This window comes from Conger conger, chromosome 4 (genome assembly GCF_963514075.1).
Source record: "Conger conger chromosome 4, fConCon1.1, whole genome shotgun sequence".
Classification (NCBI taxonomy): domain Eukaryota; kingdom Metazoa; phylum Chordata; class Actinopteri; order Anguilliformes; family Congridae; genus Conger; species Conger conger.
Genome location: NC_083763.1, coordinates 39,750,167 through 39,774,370, shown reverse-complemented (window position 1 = coordinate 39,774,370; position 24,204 = coordinate 39,750,167). Strand labels below are relative to the sequence as shown.

Genomic DNA, 24,204 nt, shown 5'->3' with positions numbered 1-24,204 from the left:
ATGAGGTGGTATGGTTTGAATCAGGGGCATTAACTTTTTTTCTCCACATTTTCCTCTTTCCTCTTTCGATCACATGTTAATCTTTGACTCATCTGTCCACAAAACTTGGGGCTCTTTTAGGTGCGTTTCAGCAAACTTGCCTTTCTGTTCTTCAGGCTTATCAGTGGTTTGCATCTTGTAGTGTACCCTCCATATGGTAGACTTTGACACATCTACACCTGCATCCAGGAGAGGGTTTTTGAGCGGCTGGCCTGTTGTGAGGTTTTTTTTTTCCACCCTAAAGAGTATTCTCCTGTAATCTACTACAGTGGTCTTCCTCGACCAAACAGAAAGTAATACACCTGCCAAAGAAAATCTGTGAAGCCAATTCAACAAATGCTTGTAGTACCTTAAATTGGGGGGCCCATGTACAAAAGGTGCTGTCATTTCTAAATGGTTCATCCTCATTGTCATTGTATCCTTTCAAACAGAAAGTACAGAACCAAAATAACAAGCCTACCTACTATAGCCACTAACAACATTTCCCTGTATCACAGTGAGAATTACATCTTTGGAAAATTTGACACATTTTGTAAGCGTCTGGAGAAGATTGCAGAGATGACCTCCACCATGGAGAACCTCTCTGCTCTGCAACACCTGAAGATTGAGGGCATTGAGAAGATCTATGTTCGCTACACTACCATAGCGACCAGCACCAAGTCTAAGACATATGATGTGCTTGACCACCGCAAACTGGAGGTTATATTCTTGATGTGAAATTATCTGAAGTAAAGCTTGAATATTTCTCACATGTATATTTTTAACTCTACTCTACTTGCTTTTTTCCTTGGTCCAGTTTGACAATGACTACACAGAGTTCAACTACCAGGTCCAAGGACTGTACCAGTCGCTACAGACACTGCTTGACACTTGGTTTGAACAGACACTAACTGTAAGTCTTCCATATACATTTATAATGCACTTTTATACTGTCTCATTCAAACTACTGAACCTAAGCTGGGTAGGACTAAGTATCTGAATGGGAGACACAAGTTGCTGCTAGAAGAGATGGTGGTGGACCAAATAGGTGGTGGACCAAATGGGACAAAAATAAAAAAATTTGTGTAAATAATTTTAATAAAGTAATATGCACTGCCAGATATTGAACAAAGGACCCGACACACTAAGGCCATTTAACATTCTGAAAGAGTAGGAATGTTAAACCCAGTGTAGGTGAGAGCGGGTAAGTTGTCATCTGGGCAAGTTGTCACATTGTTAATTTCTCCAAAACAATACCTCAAAAATGGAATAACCATTTTCTGTGACTTCATGTCAGTATTTCCATTCTTGGAGACTTTCACTCAGCTACATTTCAAAGTAAAATCTCTGAAGTGTGAAAAAAAATGCATAAAATATCTCAAAGAAATACCAGTTTTAATAATTGCAGTAGTTAAATATCCATTGAACAAAACCGGAATAATAAGTTAGCAACAAAAAAATGTAAAGTCGCAGCAGGTTACATAGGCTACTGTAATGTCTGTGCATTATAGCACCCCCTGGTGGTAGTACAACTTTCTTGGTGATTTCATGCCTTAGAAATAAGTTTCCCATATCCGCATTTGTCTTGATCTACTGGGCAAGTACGTACCAATAATGGTTACTCTTAAGTTAATGTTAGCTGAAATACCTCAAATAAGTGTCACAAATAGATGCAAATATAACTTAAACACACATAGTCATACTCTTATGACCGTATTATTTGCTGACTATAATCAGGTTACCAACATATTAAATAGATATCCAGAGCGACGTACAACAAAGTGTTAAATGGTGAATGCATGCTCTTATATATTGCCTTTATCCAAAGCGCTGTAAAATTGATTTCACACACACACACCAACGGCGATTGGCTGCCATGCAAAGCACCAACCAGCTTGTCAGGAGCATTTAGGGGATAGGTGCTTTGTTCAGGGACACTTCGACACACCCAGGGTGGGATCGAACCTGGAATCCTGACTGCCAGGTGACTGCTCTTACCTCCTGAGCCAATGTCACCCCCTAAGTTCCCCGTTGTATCCATGTTGATAATGATTTGTGTGGTAAGGGAGATGTCTGGCCAGGAGGTGTTAATAATACCTGCATTTCAGGTATATACCAACACACTATATAAATACACACTATAAATAAAACATCAACTGGCCGACAAAGGATTTAAACAATCGGCCTCATGCAAGAACTTAGTTTTTTTTTTGTACGAAGGGCTCGAACAAATGTGTCACGTCTGATTCAAGAAATGCAAAAACTTCAGACAATTGTCCTAAATGAAGATATCCTTTATAATACAGTATATATGGTCTGATAAATAGCCAATGAGATTAACATTGGCAACATACGGTACTGTGCAAATGTTTTAGGCAGGTGTGAAAAAATGCTGTAAAGGTATACTTGCACAAAGTCAGGGATTTTGTAGGTATATAGTCAGGTGTGTGATTAACCAATTATACTAAACAGGAGCTAATGCTCATCAATTTAATGTGTAGGTTGAAACACAATCATTAACTGAAACAGAAACAGCTGTGTAGGAGGGTTAAAACTGAGTGAGGAACAGCCAAACTCAGCTTCCAAGGTGAGGTTGCTGAAGACAGTTTAATGTCAGAAGTCATACACCATGGCAAGACTGAGCACAGCAACAATACACAAGGTAGTTATACTGCATCAGCAAGGTCTCTCCCGGGCAGAAATTCCAAGGCAGACAGGGGTTTCCAGATGTACTGTCTAAGCTCTGTTGAAGAAGCAAAGAAACGGGCAACATTGAGGACCGTAGACGCAGTCGTTGTCCAAGGAAACTTAGTGCAGCAGATGAGACATATCATGCTTACTTCCCTTCGCAATCAGAAGTTGTCCAGCTGTGCCATCAGCTCAGAATTGGCAGAAACCAGTGGGACCCAGGTACACCCATCTACTGTGTGGAGAAGTATGGTTAGAAGTGGTCTTCGTGGAAGAATTGCGGCCAGAAAGCCATACCTCCGACGTGGAAACAAGGCCAAGCGTCTCAACTATGCACAAAAACATGTGAAAAAAATATGTGAAAATATTTGGCTGTAGCAGAAGGCAGTTTGTTCGCTGAAGGGCAGGAAAGCTGTACAAGAATGAGTTTTGGGCATTGCATTTCTGCAAATGGAGTTGGGGATTTGGTCAGAATGAATGGTCTCCTCAATGCTGAGAAGTACAGGTAGATACTTATCCATCATGCAATACCATCGGGGAGGCATCTGATTGACCCCAAATGTATTCTGCAGCAGGACAATGACCCAAAACATACAGCAAATGTCATTAAGCGTAAAGAACACGGAGTCCTGGAAGTGATGATATGGCCCCCACAGAGCCCTGATCTCAACATCAAGTCTGTCTGGGATTACATGAAGAGATAGAAGCATTTGAGGCTGCCTAAATCCACAGAAGAACTGGCTAGTTCTCCGAGATGTCTGGAACAACCTACCTGCCGAGTGCTTTCAAAAACGGTGTGCAAGTATACCTAGAAGAATCAATGCTGTTTTGAAGGCAGGGAGTGGTCACACCAAATATTGATTTGATTTAGATTTTTATTCTGTTCATTCACTTCTTCTGTTCATGCATTTTGTTAATTGATACAAATAAACTGTTAACATTTCTATTTTTGAAAGCATTCTTATTTTAGAGCATTTTTTCACATTGAGAAGATCGATGTTCGCTAATGTGGTTTAAGTGGAGTTGTTGGTTATTTGTCCACAGACTGAAAGAATGCTGGATCTACTGGTCCGATTTGAGAATGTGGCTCATGGTCAGCTGGACCTGACGGAGAAGTACATGACAATGTTGCAGCGCTACAGCAGAGATCTTGAGCTGGTGCGAAAGCTATATCAGAAACAGAGGGACAATCCCACTACCCCTCGAAATATGCCCCCCGTGAGTCCCAGTTTCTTTACCATTACATGCACTATTAGATTCCACACTGTCAGTAAAGGCAATGTGGAACAATTTAATTTTAATGGATGCAATGTGAAGATTGGCTGTTCATGTTACACTGTACATTGCAAGAAGACAGGAGAACCTGAACTGTGTTTCAGGCATAACTTTTGTGTTTCAGCTTCATCATTCACTTTAAACAAACATTTGAACTATTACACTGTTCATTAAGGCATTTAATGGTCTTTTCTGACCTGGAACTACTCCTCACGTGACACAAAAATATCCTTTAGCGTTTTAATAATTTCATGGCATAGGCAAGGGCAAGGCAGTAAAAACCTTCAAAATAGTCCAAATGGTTCAGCCAGCAATGGATTCTATGCATAAAAAATGCATTATTTTATTATTAACCTTCATTTATAGAGGATAAGTTGCATGCATGCTCTTTTGCAGTAACACCCTGTTACACCCTGGGGTTTAAATACACATAAGTAATGAGAATTCAAACTAGACACAGGTGGGATTAATAACCGTAGACCAGAAGGAAGGAACGCTAACAACTTAGACAAAAATAAACAACGAAAAACACAGAATCTGACAGAACACAGAATAAATACATGACTGTTATGCTGGGGGGAGCAGAGGAACCAGAAGCAGACGGGGGTGCAGAAAAATGGCGCTTTAATATCAAAAGGGGCAGACAGAGCAGAGTCGAAAAACATACCAGGGTCAAAACCAGGGGGTCCGTCCAAAAAGGCAGAGGTACAAAAATCCAAAAAAGCAAAGAATTTTCCAGGGATGCAGTCCAGGGATGCAGGCAGGGGTCAAAACCAGAAAACCAAATAAACTAGGGCAAGGACTCAGGGGCAGGGGCAGGGGCAAGGGCAAGGGCAAGGGCAAGGCAACAAGGAGGCTAGAACTGGGGGACGGAATCAAGGGCTCGGGGACGGAATCAAGGGCTCGGGAACAGAAACAGGACAAGACGAACTAGCACCGTGCGACTGAAAAGGACAGGTATAAATACACAGGGAAATGAGACAAACTAGGCGGGGCATGGGAGTGAGGGCGGTCTAACAAATGAACATCAGGTGAAACACATGAAAGGGTAATAGGAAAATAACAAGGGGGAAAACGAAAACGTGGACTGGATTCACAAAGACACACATGTAAAACAAACGGCTCTGGACTAGAGAGTAGACAATGCATAGATTGAAGACGTAGTGATAGTTAAGAGACAGGTGCAAACACTTCACTGAAACAAACAAGTAATAAGGGATAGCATAGGAAGGCGGAGTTATAGAACAGCGCAGAAATGCTAAGAGATGCGTTAGTGAGTTTGTAACGTGAATATTTCGAAACTACCCAGTAAAAGTGATTGTTAGTTAGTTAGTTAGACAGACAGTAAGTGTATTAATCGGATTAGTACTGTACAAAACCTAGATTAGTAGTGGTTAGTAAGAATAGTGCTTTACAACATTTACCTACCAAGACAAAGCAGGAAGTAAGAAACGCGAGTGAGGAATTAATTGGAAACCTGAAAATACCATAAACACCTGAATAGTGGGGCACGCAGACAGGGGAGTGACTCGACTGGAAAACATTCCGATGCAGACATAACAGGGGAGGACGAGTGCAAAGACTAATGAAAATAAACAGAACCAGACATGAAATATGAAAAATAATAAATTACAAGAATGAATAATACTAAACAATGATACACTGACACACAGAACACAGGAACATAACACATGACTAACGAGGAGACAATGAGGATCAGGTGAGTGCATTGAAACATGAGGGAACACATATCAGGTGCGGGGGTCGTGGAAATGAACAGGGTAAACTCAGAACATGGAACGGGACACGGAACTTGTAGAATTGGGGAAACTTAGGGCAAGGAGGCACGGGACGTGACAGTCTTCATCAGAAACGTCCTGTTCCATCTATACTCCTGTCTGTCAGGCGTCTTTACCACATATGATCTTGGTTGCTCTGCAAGGGCACTAACTTGAGCCAGAATCCAGGTGCCATCCTGCCATCCTGAGGCTTCAGCAATTGTAGTGCAGTTGGTAGTCTTATTCTCATCTGTTCTCATATCAATGTACCCTTCAGCATTTAGGCTGGTGACATTCAGCCATTCTGTTTCAATTAACTTTGATAAATAGTCCACTGAGAGTAGGTACTCTTGCTGACTGAAAGTGAATAGATCAACACCAAACTTCCTCCAGGGGCTTCCTGGAACATTGTGGATTTAGCGGCTCTGTTATGTGCTTTCTCACTCTCCGTCTGCAGCTTTCAATGTATAAGAGACTTTTGTGAATTGATTTAGCATTTTGTCTCTCATTGATGCTGGTACAGTGGACCTCATGCAAGAACCACTCACATGACCAGATTTGTTCTTAAATCGTTTGTACGCTTGTTCCTATGGAGAGCCTTGTAGTGCATGTCAGCTCACCTGGTGCTCTGAACTCAGATGTTTCAAACTAGGCATTGCAGATAAAATATTAATCAGTATTCAACAATTATATACATTACACATTGCTTATTTCTCACCTGAAATGTTTTCAGAAACTTATTTTAGGTGACTGTTAAGGAGACATTATGACGTGGCACACTAATTCAAACCCTTCGTATGAAAAACGTAAGAAGAATTTATGGTTAGAATATGAAAATGTTCTTGCATGAGGCTCATTGATCTGTTCTCTCTTAAAGGGAATTCCATCTATCACTGAAAGACGAAGGCACTTAAAAGTAGCCAAAAGGGTGTTAAATGTACATAGATGAGAGCTGGCATCATCTAGCTTGTGTACTGAGTACTGAGAAGTATTTTGCTTTGGCAAGTCTGTCTATTATTTCCTCCACTGTAGATAGCTGGTTATGTTCTCTTATCACCACTGTCTTAAGATCATGTGGGTCCCCATTAAAGGTGTTGACCCACTGTGTAGTCTCCTCAATCTTTTTTTCCATTCTGGTAAGTTCTCTTTTAATGTTTTTCTTTGTTTTTTGTGACTGGCATTTTTTTTGGTTGGTGGACTTTTTTTCACTCTATGCATCTGTTCTTCACTTGACTTCAAAATTACACTTTCCTTTTGCATATATTTTGTCTCCTGTCTAAGTGGATAGTTTCACAACTGTTCCTCAACAATTTATTTTTATGCAGTCTCTGTAACGGACTGTATCACATTTGCCTGTGCACCAATTCAGTTTAAACTGAATATTTTCTTGTTTTGGTAACACGAGACATGTTTTACCACAGGTTGCTGGGAAGATAATGTGGTCTCGTCAACTCTTCAGAAAGATTGAATCACCCATGAAGGTCCTGAAAAATAAAATGGATATACTAAAGGTATTTCTCAACACAGAATTTTTAAGCAGTTGTTCATGAGGATGATAATTATGGATCGCCTTAATGTAGTGGGTTTCATGATCAGTTAAGGAAGGAAGCTCACTTCAACCACCACCAATGTATATCACTCACCTGGGTGATGTATGTCTGCCATTTTGCAGCAGAATACTCACCACACTAAAAAGCTAATTACATAGAAATTATAGGGTATCTGTTCAATCTTCATATATATTCAGCAAAAGCATCATGCTTTTTGAAAAGTAGAAAATTGAAAAAGGTATGTCAATATCTTATTAATAAAGCAACTATAACATACATGCTTTTCATATTATTTCAGCCCAAAGATGTGCTATTTAAGTTTATGTTTATCTATCCTTAAGTTTTATGGAATATGGAATATTGAATATTTGTCTGTATTTAACCTATACAATCAATTTTAATAATTTAAATGTATGTACAGTAACAATAATTTATCTTAACATCTATTTCAAAACAATGTAACCTTTTGTCAATAATATGATTATGTACTTTGTTCAGCGTAACATCCCTCTAAAATCATCCACAGTTGCCTGACACAATAGCCAATGGCAATTACTGTAAAAACATTTGTTCCACACAGGCAGTATGAGAAGTGTTGTTTTTGTTTTAGTTAAATAAACATGTGGTAGGCTAAGACTGCTCTTTTCTGGCTGGTTAGATCCCTGAGATGAAGAAAATCATTAGTAGCTATAACAAGATGGCAGCAGTGCTAATGGAGTATGAGCTGCTGTACCACCGTGGCTGGTGCCAGGCAGTAGAAATGGGACGGCTTGCCCTGAATGCCTCGCTGCTCATCAGACATCCAGAAACCAAGGTAGAGTGAGAGGGAAAATGCTGCTGCCAAGGTTGTGCAAGAAATTAAATGGCATAATATACACAATAAAAAAGTTGATGTGACCACATAACCACATAGAGCGCCACTCCAGTGTTGATATAAACCGAAGGAAAGTAGTTTGTTGGGTGGAATAAGACATTTGTGCCACAGTTTGTTTTCTTTCAACATTGTATCATGCATTCTACCTGTATTTTGGTAATACATATATAGTTAAATGCAATAATATTGGGACAGTTTTGGCAAATTGGGCAGTTCTTCTGCTGTACTAATCAAATTTGTAGCACAACAACAACATCCAGTATGCATTTATTTTTTTTTTTTAATTTATTTATTTCATGTTGTTAAAAAACTCAAATGTAATTTTTGCCTCATAGTCATTGCCTGGTTTAAAAACATGATAAATGTCTTGAATTTCAATGCCAGAATGTTTTGGAACACTAAGTGCCGTATTTTCTGGCCAGCATTTGGCGTGTCATGAGTTAAAGTTAAAGATAAAGTTTGTGAAACCAAAATTTCTTACCATTTACATTTTTGATCTGATAATTGTTCTTTAGAAATGGTCTATATTTTGCAGGGGTGCACAACAAGGGCTGATCCATTTCAGGATTTTGTGCCAACCTGTTCATAATTAACCTGTACTCCATAATTAACTCAATGATATCTTGATTTGTAAAAGCTACAGCTGCAGACTGCAAATGCATCCTGAAGATCTGTACAGGACCAGAGACCCCTGGTCTATGGTAACCACATATGACAACATAAATATATAATGTCTCGGAAGAAATGGATAAGAGTGATTGCTAAATAGGACTGAATAGGTGCATGGTACATACAAAAGTTATTGTAGCTGATGCATTTATAATCGGCTGGGGCATGTTGGAACACAGCATTACTAGTTAGTTGGTGCTAGTTGGACTCCTCCTGCATGGCTCGCAGTTTCTGCTTGCTAGTAACATATCAAAACTATACAGCCTTATAACCCACAATACATATATATTTGGAGTTTGTGTCGTTCACACGCCATCAGTCAATGTAAAAATATTTTGGTGCCCTGGTCTCCTCTATGTACATGTGAAGAATTACCGTTTGTTTTAAACAGGGAATGATCATTATGCCTACCATTATGTAGCCAATGGTTACTGCCAACATCATTGAGCAGTCTTGCTGTTAACAGAACTAAACTGAATAGTGTTTCCAATTTCTGTCAGTACTGTATATGCAAACTGCTTTAAGTGCATTAATTATCTCTTAGCATATCTTCCTCGCAGAAAATATAATTTGGTTGTGTTCCATATCAAAGAGTCCAATAAACAACATGATGTGTTGTTATTATCTTTTGTCTGAAGAGCAGGCTACGTTGATCGGTAGCCTAAAAATCAAGAAAATCAACCAAGGAGAAAGTCGCATAAGCAATGTTTGCAAACCCGAAATGCCTGTTTTCCACTTGAAAAAAAATTGCTCAGTTCAGTTTAGTAAGCCATATCATTCGTATGAATTAATGATCTATATCGGGTGATATCTAGTCTTGATTTTAGGCTCATGATTGCTTTTAAAGTATGATATCGGTGTTTGTCAACATGAGGCCCAGTGTTCTTGCAGTGACAATCAAGGAAGGCATTATGAGGCTGAGAAATAATAAAGAAACAGTAAGGTACATCGGGCTTATTCAAGTCCATTATTTTTTTTGTTTAAATGAAAAACAAAACATGCATTTTTATTATAGTTTTTTAGCTATCTTTATTTTTGACAGATTAAACAGAATCACACTCATTTTGGCTACTAGCCTACATGCATAACATGATGTTGGTGTGCCAAAATGTTGTTAGGAGCGGTTCTGGGAGTGAGGCAAATGCAGGCAAAAGACAGACAGAAAGCGACCACACAAATAAAACTAAAATAAATGTAAAAAAGTTATGACCTGAAATACCACAGCCGCGTTAAATCAATGGACAACATGGGCTGCAGCTGAAGGGGCCTCCCCAGGATGTCTTCAATCATTTTTTCATCAATCAGAGGCTTGCGTCTAATGTTAATTACATACGCATAACTTAGTCCATCTAAAAGCAAACACTTTTGATTGGCCATTAGCCATAGTTTTCAGTTATTTAGCTGCAGATCACATTGTAAGTGAGCATACATTCACAGCATACCAAGTTAGTTCACGATGTTCCGAACAGTGCAACTTTTATGACGAATAAATAAATTACTTTCATGTGTGTAAAGTCTAATTCCTTCCGTTTTCATGAAGTTGCGTGCAAGTCACGTACGCAATCCATTTTAGCATACAGTGACATGGTAATGGTGCTCCCCAGTGACAGTGTGGTGGGGTGGGAAGCTGTTACTAGGGAGACTAGGAGACTAGGCTTATACGTATGGTTCAACCAAAAGTTGTGATTGTCAAATTGTTCACGCGCATACACACATCGTTTTATATTCTGTAGACAATATCAGTTTTGAATGAATGTTAAGATTAACCAGATAAAGATTTAATGATCTCAGTTTGCCAAAAGCATATCAAGTGCATATCAAACTCACCATACACATTAAAGGGATCATCTATCGCGAAGAATGCTCTGCTGCCTTAAGCCTGATTTATCTCCTCTGATGCTCAGCTGTTGACAAACAAGCAATATGATCATGATGGACAACTTTAGGAGGACTTTTTATTTTGCCAAACTTTAACCGATTATGCAACTGCAGAGCAACTATTTCCAATACTTAATTTGTTTTTTACTGACAATGGTCTGGGCTCGCAGTGCTGTGTACGCATTTGATGTGATGGAACCTGTGTGATGACGGGTTGCACGGGTTCAGACTGTTGCCCCAAACCCAGTTTGGACCCATTGCATGATTCACTGACAAGCCCTTATAGCACAAAAAAACAGCACCAAGTCTAAAACAAGTGCTTGAGGATTCAGCTCCTGTTGTCAATGCAGTTCCTGTTGTCAAATACTAACACTACCAGTTCATGCGTATTCAGAGTACTTTGCTAAACAATAGGTTCAAAATTGTATGTTGGAACATGTATGTTGGGTGAAAATGTAGAAAATGTTTCCTTGAAGTCAGGTGTCTGTGCTGGCTGTTTTCTGATTTCATTTACTTTTTCAGAGAAAGCCATACTGTATGTAACCCACATGTTTGAGCACCAGTATGATTTTGATATTAAGGTAACAGCAGATACTTAATCAGTCTGGTTTTCCTGCTTTAGGACCTGTACGTTAATCTAGACCCACTTGTTCCTGAGTTGCTACATGAAGCCAAGTACATGCACAAGTTGGGCTTTGAGGTTCCAGATGTGATTCTAAACATGTGCTCCAATGAAGTTCAGCTGAAGGCTCTACATGTCAAGTGAGTGGAGAGCTCTACCTATGGAGTGTGACACATGACATACTTATGTAGATTGGACTAGATATACACTTACCGAGCACTTTATTAGGAACATTTTTACTTCATTACATCTACTTATTCATGCGATTATCTAATTGTGTGGCAGCAGTGCAGTGCATACAATCGTGTAGATGCGGGTTAGGAGCTTCAGTTAATGTTCATATCAACCATCAGAGTGATCCAAGTGACTTTGACCGTGGAATGATTGTTGGTGGCAGACAGGGTGGTTTGAGTATTTCAGAAACTGCTGATCTCCTGGGATTTTCAGGCACACTAGTCTCTAGAGTTTATAAAGAATGGTGCAAAAAACAAAAAGAAATCCAGTGAGCAGCAGTTCTGCAGACAGAAACACCTTGGTCAGAGGAGAATGGCCAGACTGCTCAAAGCTGACAGGAAGGTGTCAGTAATGCAAATAACCACACATTACAACAGTGGTAGGCAGAAGTGCATCTCTGAACACACAATGCATCATAACATAAGTGGATAGGCTACAGCAGTAGAAGTCTAAAAAATAAGTCTAATAAATACCTAATAAAGTGTTCGGTAAGTTAATACTGGTACTGGAAACCAATCGTATAAAAATAAGCATTGCAACTTAAAATTTATCTGAGTAAGGGCATTTACTATTAAATCAACTGAAGAAACTGTATCAAATGTTCCTTGAATGAACCATTTGGTATTCTTCCTGTCACACATTCTCTTTAAGTTCTATACTCATTTGCCTAGCCAGGGTGATTAGCCTGAGATTTTGATTGTTTCACTCAACTCTGGACCTCCTCAGTAGACATATATATGATTTTAAAAAATTGCATCATCATCCTATTAAATTATGGGTGGGATTATCTCTGAGGCAGTGGACTGATGCCGACATCACTGAAGTACAGGCCTTTTTAAATGCTGTCATAACAATTATTAGACTGCACATCTGATAAAAGACACAGCACTGAATGCAATTGCCTGGGTGGTCAGACTCACCAGTGTTGATAGTTGTGGCAGCTTTTGAGCTGAAAAGATACAGGGCATAAAACTTCCCTTTAACCCAATCATTTAATTTGACCTGTTTTGATTAATTCAGTTAACTAGTGTGCCAACAATCTCAATAATCCATTAGCAGGTAAACACATAGCTTCATTACGAATATGTTATTGAGATTAAGCAATAATTTGATAATATGTGTACAATTTTGGATGCATTAAAAAATAATATTATTACTTGCCTAAATAGCGTAATTCAGGATAAAAATGTTCTGCCACATTTATTTTCACCGCTAGTCCAACCAAAGATATTTCATAATAGGCAACTCAGCAGAGAAGCTTCATTGAATATAAAATACATTTCCCAAAGTACAAAGAAAACCTGTAAATCTATAAAGTTCTAAGGAAGCAGCAGTCTTTTGTAAATGCATACAGAGACATGTTATTCCTCAGACTACAGGAGATGCTGCAAGAGTTTCAGGAGGTCCACAACAGGATCCCTGCTCTCCTCCAGCCTCTTATGCAGCCCTTCATCAGCCACATTGAGGATGCCCTCTCTCCTGGACTGACCGTGCTCTCTTGGACCTCTCTCAATACAGAAAGATGTAAGACCATGGTTTCATGTCTCTGATCAATACTAAAAGAGTGGAATATAAATCAACTGATTTTTATATGTACATGGATACTATTGAGTATAGTAATGAATAATTATTAATGTAGCTCTTAATACAATGATTTTGTAGCCGAAAGTGCTTCACAAAAGAGCATTTGCAATTACAAAATGGAAATAAAAATATAGAATAAAGAACGTATCAGGGCTCAGAACAACAGGATCCAGTTGTGAAGACCAGGAGTAGTTCTCTGTGATTTTATTATAAATTTGGCAGGTTCAACAAGCAGAGGTCAATAGCCAGCAAACAGAATCAGCAGGGGATAGGCAGTTTGTAAGTAAGTGTCCAGGAAAAGGGTTAATACCCCAGCATACAGATATAACAAGGGTAATCCAAAGCGAAGTCGTAGTCACAGGCGAAGGTTCAATAAAGAGCGGGCAGAGCAGATAAGACAGAAGTTGAAAAACAAAAACAGGTCGATAAACTGTGGATCAAAACTAGACAGACAGGAAAAGCTAAATGCGGAAGTCGAAAACAAAACAGGTCATAACGGGTATCAATCACAATATAACGCTGGAGAGTATGGTCAAGACACAACTAGACGAACAAAGGGTTTTTTATAACATGAGGGAATGGCAATCAGGTATGGGACAAAAATCAGGAAGTGAAACACAGGTGAAACTAATGAATGAAGTGAACTGAACTGACAGACAGACTAGCACTTGATTTTACCAGGCAGGTTACTCACTTAATCGCATTGTATTCCAAATTAAACATAGATAAAAACATTACCCAATTACAGAGTCTCATAATGAAAGTCATACATTACATTATTGGCATTTGGCAGACCATGTTATCCATGACGTACAGTTGATGAGACTAAGCAGGAGACAATCCTCCCCTGGAGCAATGCAGGGTTAAGGGCCTTGCTCAAGGGCCGAATGGCTGTGCGGATCTTATTGTGGCTACACCGGGAGTAGAACCACCGACCATGCGTGTCCCAGTCCTTTACCTTAACCACTACGCTACAGGCCGCCATACCTGGTAACAAAGCTACATGCACTATGTGCATGGGACGCTGGGTACAGTCTCCAGTTAATAAAACTACATGCTCTATGTGCATGGGGGTCTGGCTACAGACACCCCCACAATTGCTTGGTTTCTCCTGCTTATAAGCCTTTGATCGCCATCTAAAAATGGTCCAAATCAAAATTTGGTCAATTTGGATTTAGAAACATTGTTCTCCAGGTGGTGGGTGCTGGGGTCAAGAGATGGAGACAGATGGTTTCACGGGGGCAGGTTTCCACAGTTCTCCCTAGGTTCCTGGATGGTTACCTTGGTATACTGCTGTGGAAAGTAGACCATTGCACCAGTCACACTGAAACAAGCAAAACAATACTAAACATGAATATACCCTAAACCTGCTTTGTCATGAAACATCCCATGCTTAATTCATTGCGGTGACTGAACCCTGAGAGTACTGAGACAGAGTGATTGACAGGAGAACAGATGTCTTGTCAGCCCTTCATGCGCCCTAACAAGATGAGAAGGGACTATGGCCTACTGAAATAGAATTGTGTGTTGTTGTGGTTGTAAACTTTTATGGCACCACCACCAGAGGAAAGCCACTTCACCTGCTCACTGACAGTGTGTAACAGTGCTACTATTGAAGGGTATTCCAGCCTTACACCACTGTTGTTGTTGTGACAAAATTACTGGAAAATATAGCCATTTAGGAGCTGAATTAGTTTCAAGCTTAGAATTGACCCGTAACCTTACGCTCTGTTCTGTGCACTATGCCCTGTTCAAGTCAGTTAGGAAGCAGGCTACCACAGATCCACGCACCAGTCTGAACAGGGTGAAAATGAGGTTTATTGATGATGTCCACAGAAGTGCTTGAACACAGTTTTTTTTCCATTTTCATACATCTAACTGTTTGTCTTTCTCTGATTACAGTAGCTATTTCACTTGCATAATATTTACAGTACAGCATTGGCTATGGTCAAAAGGCTGTATTGCACCAAAACAGTAACCTTCCTCCCGACAACAAGAAAAATTTTATACTTTATACTTTAGCATGATCACAGGCATATTGGCGAGTTTAACCAGCCAATAACATGATTACAGTATATACAGTAATGTATAGACATGTATTGATAATTATTAATCAACCAAAACATTAACAAATCTAAACATCTACTATTGAATTGCCTTAGTGGATTCTGTGCTAATTCTGCGTAATGAAATGTCACCATGTGCACCCACAAACCTGTTATTTTTCTGACATGTACCTAAGCTAGCTAACTTTAATTATGTTAATGTATTGACAAATTTACTGTAATTACAGTATATTATTGTTTTCATAGCTGTCCAACAAAGTACTGTTAATATGGCATTGACATTCACAACTACTGGCTACTCACAAGTAATATTCAGATCATCCAGTTTTGCTGATAACCAGACCAAACAATGAATCCTCTCATTTTTTGTGATAGTCTTGGAGAACGTGTACAGTGCACTACAGGAGCTGGAGCAGGTCGGAAAGGTGGCCAGGGATACTCTGGAGTGTCGCATTGAGAGAGCCTTACAGATGATGTCGTCTACACCGCTGTTGGTGTTGCCTGAGGAAGAGCCCATCCAGGTCCACGATTTCCAGAGGCAGGCCGAAAGCACTGTGAGAAGCGCTGGGCAGACTCTCAGCATGTAAGCCTCACTTCTAACACTGGGGCGGGACTTCAAGAAGAATGCAGCCTAGAGTGTGGATACATTTTAAAAACTGATTCACATGCTTAACATCTCAGAGTAGAGCTGTATGTGAGAGCATCTAAGAGCATATTTCAAATGTGAGGTTATTCCAACATTCTTGTGTGCAAATTGTTCCTCACTTTCAGGAATTTAATCTCAGTGAAATAATAATATCATATTTCCACATTGAGGGTTGCAATCAGTGACGGGCTGGCCAAATTCCACAAAGGCCACCTGACTACAGGCTGCTTGGGGCACTCAGAATGTATTATTACTTTGATCTAAAAAGTTAAATAACATAAAAAAGACAAAATAAGATTTTATTATTTGTATTCAAAATAACTTATTTCATCGGCCAGAAACATTTTATATTGGCCCTATCTTTTGCTCTTTTTAATAAATGGCGTTAAAGCACCAGATAAGCCCCCCCGATACTGTCGTTGTTTGTCAAACTTTTTGTTTGCTACAAGGCATCCTCAACCGTGAAAGTGTGTGAACTACCGAGGATAATATTTTGTTTCGTTTGAGACTGAAAGTAGGGTGAGCAGGTGACCTGCACTGCATAGCATTTTGACCCTTTGCCCAATGTCCCACATATGTCCTGCATTTTGAAGCAAAGGGATACATTTCTCCACATTAACATTAAATGACCTCACGTTCCTCATATCGCAGTTTGATTGGTTGTAAATGAATACACTCTTCTCCAGTCAAAAAAACATTAATGAGTCAAATTCAAAGCTTACCAGCAATATCTCAGGAAGATGGATACTAGCGGAATGAAAATAACTTGTAGTTACAACCCAGAATGGCAATTGACACGTCTGCGTGAGGCTGGTCCCAGGCGATGATCAGAGAGCATATTTGTTTTCAGTTTTGAATGGAGGAGAATGTATCACAAAGCCGGATAACATAGGGTCAGCTGAATAATTGCACTGATGCTAAACCTGCACTAAGTGCTTATTATTTACCATTGGCCACCTTGAATTTATTTTCTAATCATATTCAAGCATTATACTGTGTGGGCAATAGTGTAATTTCAGGTGGGAAATGCGTTTAATTAAGTTAATTTTATATATGTGCATTATAAAAAAATGTAGCCTAGATCTTTGCCTATAATATATAAATAATAGACATTATCAATTTGTCTCGCATTGTCCTGCAAAATCTTACAGTTTGTCCACCAGGATTTGGACTATTTGCATCTGGTCTTCCTAACTGATTATGGATGTTTGATGGATGGTAACAGCAATGGAGAGTGGGTTTGAAAATAAGGCCGGTCTGTCACGAATGCCAGGGCTGTTTTTTTATCCCAATTTGTCACTGGGGTGCAATTGAAAACCTGCAGCAGCATACCTCCATTAGACATGAATATGGAGTCTAAATGTCATACTCTATGATTTAAGTGTCCTCATTATTCATTTTATTGAACAATGCACTCTATCACATTGGTTGCCTATGTTATTTTTGCCAAGTCAAAGCAAGCAGGTGGAGAGATCCATGTATGAGATGATCGAAGACCTCAAGAGGAAGATGAAACCAGCAGAAACTGTAAACCTGGAGGTGGGTCAACATTGCTTCTTTCACAGTAGGCATATTCAATAGGATGTAAATCAATCAATAATATAAATCCTGTTTTCTGTGGTCAAGGGCTCTTTCCAGTGCCTGCACCCTGATGCCAAGCAGAAGACGCGATGCCAGGCCTGCCTTCCCTGCAGATTCTACACAGTGATGGGGCAGCTATGCCAAAGGAACACTGATGCCCTGGTTAAAGGTGAGGAACGATTGTGTGCTACAGTCCTGTAAAGCTAGTGTTCGACATTCTCTCCAGTTGATCATCTGAGTCTTTTTTCTCAGCTACAAAGTTGTCACTGGACTCCCTAAGGCGACGGCTCCATAATGCCAGCTCAAAGTATAAGGCATCCTCCCAGCTAAACCGGCCAACCACCCAGACCCCCCTCTTCAGGGCTACTATCCAGCTGGCCATTCCCAACATTGTCATGAGACCTAGCCTCGAGGACATTCAGGTATTGCAGCTCTGTGGATCCAAATAATTTCCCTTACAAAAATAAGTTAATAAAAATATGCCTGAAGTACACTTTTCTGAACTAAATCCCAGGTATTGCTAAATGAAATAAAATAATCTAATTTTATTTCAGTTAACAGAAGTAATCAGTTTACTTAAAATATGTGACGGAACGTGGTAAATAGCATATCTTAGCACAGATCTTATTTTTATTTGTTAAACAATGAATATGAGGTTAAAGTGCAGACTGTCATATCAGGTGATCTGTTTAGGAATTACATCCTTTTTATACATAGTTGCTCCGTTTCAGGGGAGCAAAAGTAATTGGACAGTTGGCTTCTTAGCAATGGTGTCAAAGAGCACTTCAAAATGGAAATGGAGGCATTAAAAGAAATATATATATATATACTACTCAAGACAATGTTCCATAGTGAAGGTATAAGAAAGCTTGCAGTATCTAGTCTTGATTCTAGGCTTTTAATTTGTCATTGGTTTTGCTATAGGTTACAATTTTACTTATGACACAAGTAACAAAGTAACTGTGAGATTTGGTCTGTTGGGGAAGCAGTTTCTCGGCCCTGCCTACTGGTGGAGAGGGCACATGCACTTGTGTTGTCAGTCCAGGTGCTGAAAGTGTGCTCGTTTCTACAGTACGGGGCCAAGACCGGGAGAACACCAAGAGCGGCATTTTCATGTGGCGGTTTTAATTTCATTTTGTACTTTTTTTTCATTAGTTCAGTACGAAAGAGTAAGACCCAGCTGGCCGGCCGACCAGTAGCTAGCTCTGAGTGGCAAGCTGAAAAGCTGTCACTTGTTTTAACTTCCTTTCGCCTTTTTTATTTTAGTTTATTGTGTTAGTTTATTATTTTTGCTCAGAACCTGTGAGGGGTGAAGTCTTTTTATTTATTTTGAGCTGCGCTTTCTTTCTCCATGCATCAAACATCCGGGAAGTGCCACATCTGTGGTGTGTGACACTAGCATATCATAGTAAATGGTAATGGTAAATGGTTGGAATTTATATAGCGCCATTATCCAAAGCGCTGTACAATTGATGCTTCTCATTCACCCATTCATACACACACTCACACACACAGCAACGGCAATTAGCTGCTATGCAAGGCACCAACCAGCTCTTCAGGAGCATTTGGGGGTGAGGTGTCTTGCTCAGGGACACTTCGACATATCCAGGGCGGAACCGAACCGGTAACCGACTGTCGACTGCCAGACGACTGCTCTTACCACATGAGCCCTCCGTCATTATGTTATGATAAAGTGTACCTACTTCTTAATTTGCATGAAACCTAATATATTTTCTAGCACCTTATCAGCCATGGTCTTGAAAACCCCCAGTGTTTTTGACTGGCAAGCTATTCCACACAGTGACCACTCTCTGTGAAAAAATACTTCTGTATGTCTGTTTGGAATTACATTACATTACATTACATTACATTACATTACTTGGCATTTAGCAGACGCTCTTATCCAGAGCGACGTACAAGTGCAAATCAAACAAGAGCAAGTGCAAAAGTGGACCTGAGAGGACAGTACTGTTCCGAGTCCTAGTGTAAACATACAGAAATTCAGAACCCTTGAAGAGTACAATCAACTTTCAAACTAGCATACCACAGTTGGCAGCTAGAAGACAACAATACAACAGCCAATAAAAACAACAAGACCTATACAAGTAACGATATCTATACATAAGTGCCATTACGGTCTAAGGCTAATCATGGTGATTGTGAGTTGGGGAGGGAAAGGTGTAGCCTGAAGAGATGGGTCTTCAGTCTGCGCTTGAAGGAGGTCAGAGACTCTGCTGTTCTGACATCCACCGGGAGGTCATTCCACCACCGTGGGACCAGGACAGACACCAGTCGTGAGCGTGAAGTGCAGGTGTGGCGAGGGGGAGGTTTCTTGCACTATGGGATGAGGTCACTGTGGCATCCCCTAGTGAGATGGAGAAATCAGAGAAGGGAGAGGTTAAAGCAGGGATGAAGATCACCTCCGTCTTACCTGGGTTGAGCTTTAGATGGTGGTTGCCCATCCAGCTCTGGATGTCTCTCAGGCAGGCGGAGATACGGGTAGAGACCTGTGTGTCTGATGGAGGGAAGGAGAGAAAGAGTTGGGTGTCATCGGCATAACAATGATAGGAGATGCCATGAGCAGAGATAACGGGGCTAAGGGATCTCGTGTTGATGGAGAAGAGGAGGGGTCCGAGGACTGAGCCCTGGGGGACTCCTGTAACAAGGGGGCGAGGGGTTGACACTCCTCCAGCCCAGGACACCTGGGAGGACCGGCCAGAGAGATAAGATTGGATCCAGCTGTGTCACAGATCCCTGTAGATGCCAGGGAGGCTAAGAGGATGGAGTGGTTAACCGTGTTGAACGCCGCGGAGAGGTCAAGAAGGATAAATAATAAATCGCTCCTGGGGTTTTTTGATGATTACCCCTTGTTGCAAAATGTTATTTTGCTCATAATGCCAAAATATTAGCTCATACTTATGCTGAAAGCTGGATGTTCTGGGTGACTTGAGATTTATGATAATACAGGCTAATACAAGAATACATCTCTGACACCAGCAACAGTTGTCTGTATAACTTTCCGGATTTTTGATAACATTGTTGCACCATTTACGCTGTACACTGCTCCAGGTATAGATCATTTATTTAATGTTTTAATTTGCAGGTTACTATTATGATGATGATCAAGTTTTTATGTGATAATTAATAAAAGCATCTTGCTTGCTACTTGCTTTCCAGAGTATTCTGAACAGAGTTGTGAGCACAACACTATCCATGGCAAAGGACATTCCACTGTGGACATTTTCCCATCTTCATCACAAACAGCTGCAGGTATAGTCACATTCATGTCAAGATACAGTGCCCCATCGAGTAACACAATGACAGTTTATTCAGGATTAAGTTCAAATCAACGGACTACTAATTTGAATGTCTGGATTACACATTTTTGGGAAGTGACAGTTGAAATCTGAAAGAAATTAAAAGAAACAGTAACCAGGCCCTTACTCTACTGAGCCTTCCCCCATTGTCCTAGGCAGAACAGCTGGCAGTGAGGGACGCAGGAGATGACAGCCTTCCAACCAAGCAGATTGTGCTAAAGCCACTTGACAGGCAGCTGAGCGAGCACAAGGATGTCACCAAAGCTGTTGTCCAGCTGGGCTCTATTGTCTCATCACTTAAGGCCGATGCTGGCGATGTACTGGATGAATTTTCTCATTTCTCCACGCTCTGGAACCAGGTGAGTGTCTGGAGGGGGATGGTAGCAGGGTTGTTAAGTTTGCAATTATCTCACCAAATTGGGCTAATTTTTAGACTTAGGTGCGGGTAGAAAATGACATGCCGTGGGTCATGTTTTTTTTTGGATATTATTTAGCAAGGGCGAAGCCCTGTGAAGTTTCTGTTGGACTGATAGCTGATAGGGCTGAATTGCATAAAACACCATGCCACCCCCTCCTCCCCACCAATCTCAGCTCTACCTCTACATTGTAGATTTTTTGGAGATGTTTTGCTATCAGTGGTCCAGGGGCCCTATTTAAGATGGCACGATGAATTCAACAAAGTACCAGGAAATCTTGACAGAAAATCTGGTTGCCTCTCCTAGGAAGTTGAGTCTTGGTGGTAGGTAGATTGTCCAGCAGAACAATGACTCCAGGGCTACAGTACATCAAAATCCACACAGAAATGGTTAAGTAAAAAAAAATTAAGTGTCTGAAGTATGCAAAAGAAAACATTGAGAAGCCTTTTGGAACAATGTGTTTTGGACTTGAAGAACACCTTAGCAACTGTGAAGCATGGAGATGGATCCATTATGCTTTGGGGTTGTGTGGCAGCTGGGGGCACAGGAAATATTGTGCAAGTGGAATGAAGAATGGATTCCACCAAATATCAAGAAATTCTAGAGGCTAATATTCAAAGGTCAGTCCACACACTGAAGTTGAAGAGAGGTTCGATATTCCTACAAGAAAATAATCAAAAGCATACCTCAAAATCAACCATCAAATACCAGTTTTGGAATGGCCCCCACAGTGCCCAGACTTTAATATTATTGAAAATCTGTGGAGAGACGGCATGCAGTACATGCAGGGAGGCCAAATAATTATTTAATTGATTTAATTAATTAAAAGACTCTTTGCTGGCTACAGGATGCATTTACAACCTGTTAAAGTTTCCCAAGGAGGAGTTCAAAGTATGAAGTGACAGCATTCCCAAACCTTTACACAGGGCATTTTTCAATTTTTTACATGCAATATCTGCTGCAATAGCATATGCATATAGAAGATGCATAACTTCACCCCAAGCTGTTTCTGTTTTACGGTGAGCTGAAGGTCATAGTTTGCGACTCCTGGTGCTTTTCCATCTTGACAATTAACTTTCTATATTCCATTTTTTCAAGACTGTGTTTACTATGAGTTTGGGCTTTGTGGGAGGGCAGGAGTGCACCAATGTGAAGGAAATGGGTGTGCTGGATTTACAGCACAAGACAAAATAAGAACAACAGAAATAAATGGAATATAGTACAAACATCATTTTATCTTGATCTTTCTGTTTTCATAATTATGGGAAGCCAAAATTGTAATTGAAAATATAATGTATCACCCAGCTGTACTATGTAGACCAATTGCAATCTGAATAATGAAGTCTTAAAAATGGAATGGAATGGAACTGTAAAATTACTTAAGATTAGTCATAATGCAAACACTTTCAGCCCCATCAAAATAGCAATATGCCGATATTTTCCATGACCACACCTCATTTTAAGGCTAACCCACCCACATGGTAATTTGCCATCTTAACTGCGTAGGTGGTGGTTGAGAAACTGCGACTGTCAGAAACTACCAACGAGAATTGTATTTCAGTCTAAGATAGACTTAAAAAGTTTTAAGTATCTACTCAGTGACCAATATTGCTCTTTTTTCCTAGGATCCAGACAAGCAGGTGAAAGAGTTCCTGGAAACCAGCCCATCACTACCAGAGTTTAGTTCTCAGATCAGCTCTTACTCTGTGAGTATTTCCCGTCTGACGTTACTTGCCACAATCCCCTCTAAATTATCCTCACTGTGCAAACTGCTGTACCTATGAAATTAAGTTATTGATATACACCCACCAAGCACTTTATTCGGAATATTTTTACTTTATTACACCTACTTATTAATGCAATTGTCTAATCAGCCAATTGTGTGGCAGCAGTGCAATGTATACAATCATGTAGATACGGGTGAGGAGCTTCAGTTAATGTTCACGTCAACCATCAGAATGGGGAAAAAAGTGACTTTGACATTAAACAGTGGTATGCAGAAGAGTATCTCTGAACACACAACGCATCATAACTCTAAGTGGATAGGCTACAGCAGTAGAAGTCTAAAAAATAAATGTTGACTAGATACAGCCACAACATTAAAACCGTCTACTTAAACTATGATAAAAAATACTTTAAGCTGTATGAACGTGTCTATAAACACTTAATAGTATAGTATGTGATGTGTGTACTTGTATAAGGAGATAATCATAAGTGAATTCTAAAGTTTTGAAATTGAAAATGGAAATCTTGTAAACTCATTGGGACGTCATCATGAACACCAGTACGTACCAAGATATTTAAATAACAAAACAATGTTTTAATGATGAGGGCAGGTGCTTTGGATCATGAGCATTTCCTTTCTTTCTCCTACTTTTCCTAGATTCCTCTTTCCATCAGACTTATTTCCGCAATATTTTTTTAAAATGTACCTTTTAGCTAACTCTAACATGTTATGCCCTATACTATGTATAAAAAGGGCTGTAATTCCTACCTGATATGGATGTAAATACTCGTCTGCGCTTCTCATCTCATTTACGATAGTTCACTTCTATTAACAAATGGACCTCTAAACCCCATACTTTTTTCTTCCATTGAAGAAACTGGAGGCCCAGATTGAGGACCTGCTTGCTTCGTGCACTGTGGGCTCAGTCCAATTCGACACCGAACTTCTCAAGATCTCTCTGACCCAGGAGTGCCGTGCATGGAAGCGTGCATTCGGGGCAGCACTTAACCGGCAGGCCTTGGTTGACATGGCTGAGATCTACTCTTTTGTTGACGGCATCAGCAAGCGGCTGCAGCGTCCCATTAAAGACCTAGAAGATGTGAGAGGGGCCATGGCAGCTCTTCGGGAGGTGCGTGAGGCGGAGATCAGGATTGACAGGACCATTGGCCCTGTGGAGGAATCCTTTGCTCTGCTTAACCGTCATGAGTTGTCCTTCAGTGACGGGAATGCTGAGAAGGTGGACGGTCTGGCATATGCCTGGAAGAACTTGAACACGCTGGTA

The 24,204-nt window shown here is 40.2% G+C and overlaps 1 protein-coding gene across 1 annotated transcript in view; it reads left to right on the top strand.

Annotated features, from left to right (window-relative positions):
- dnah5l (dynein, axonemal, heavy chain 5 like) overlaps positions 1-24,204 on the top strand; it is a 168,438-nt gene that overhangs the window by 11,183 nt on the left and 133,051 nt on the right. Inside the window, exons 13-27 of the mRNA XM_061238957.1 lie at positions 537-738; positions 836-931; positions 3,751-3,924; positions 7,181-7,270; positions 7,968-8,123; positions 11,353-11,492; positions 12,959-13,110; positions 15,612-15,819; positions 17,334-17,421; positions 17,509-17,632; positions 17,716-17,885; positions 20,641-20,733; positions 20,936-21,139; positions 22,822-22,902; positions 23,797-24,201. Of these exons, the coding sequence (XP_061094941.1) occupies positions 537-738; positions 836-931; positions 3,751-3,924; positions 7,181-7,270; positions 7,968-8,123; positions 11,353-11,492; positions 12,959-13,110; positions 15,612-15,819; positions 17,334-17,421; positions 17,509-17,632; positions 17,716-17,885; positions 20,641-20,733; positions 20,936-21,139; positions 22,822-22,902; positions 23,797-24,201 (2,383 nt within the window). The remainder of the gene's footprint in view (positions 1-536; positions 739-835; positions 932-3,750; positions 3,925-7,180; positions 7,271-7,967; positions 8,124-11,352; positions 11,493-12,958; positions 13,111-15,611; positions 15,820-17,333; positions 17,422-17,508; positions 17,633-17,715; positions 17,886-20,640; positions 20,734-20,935; positions 21,140-22,821; positions 22,903-23,796; positions 24,202-24,204) is intronic.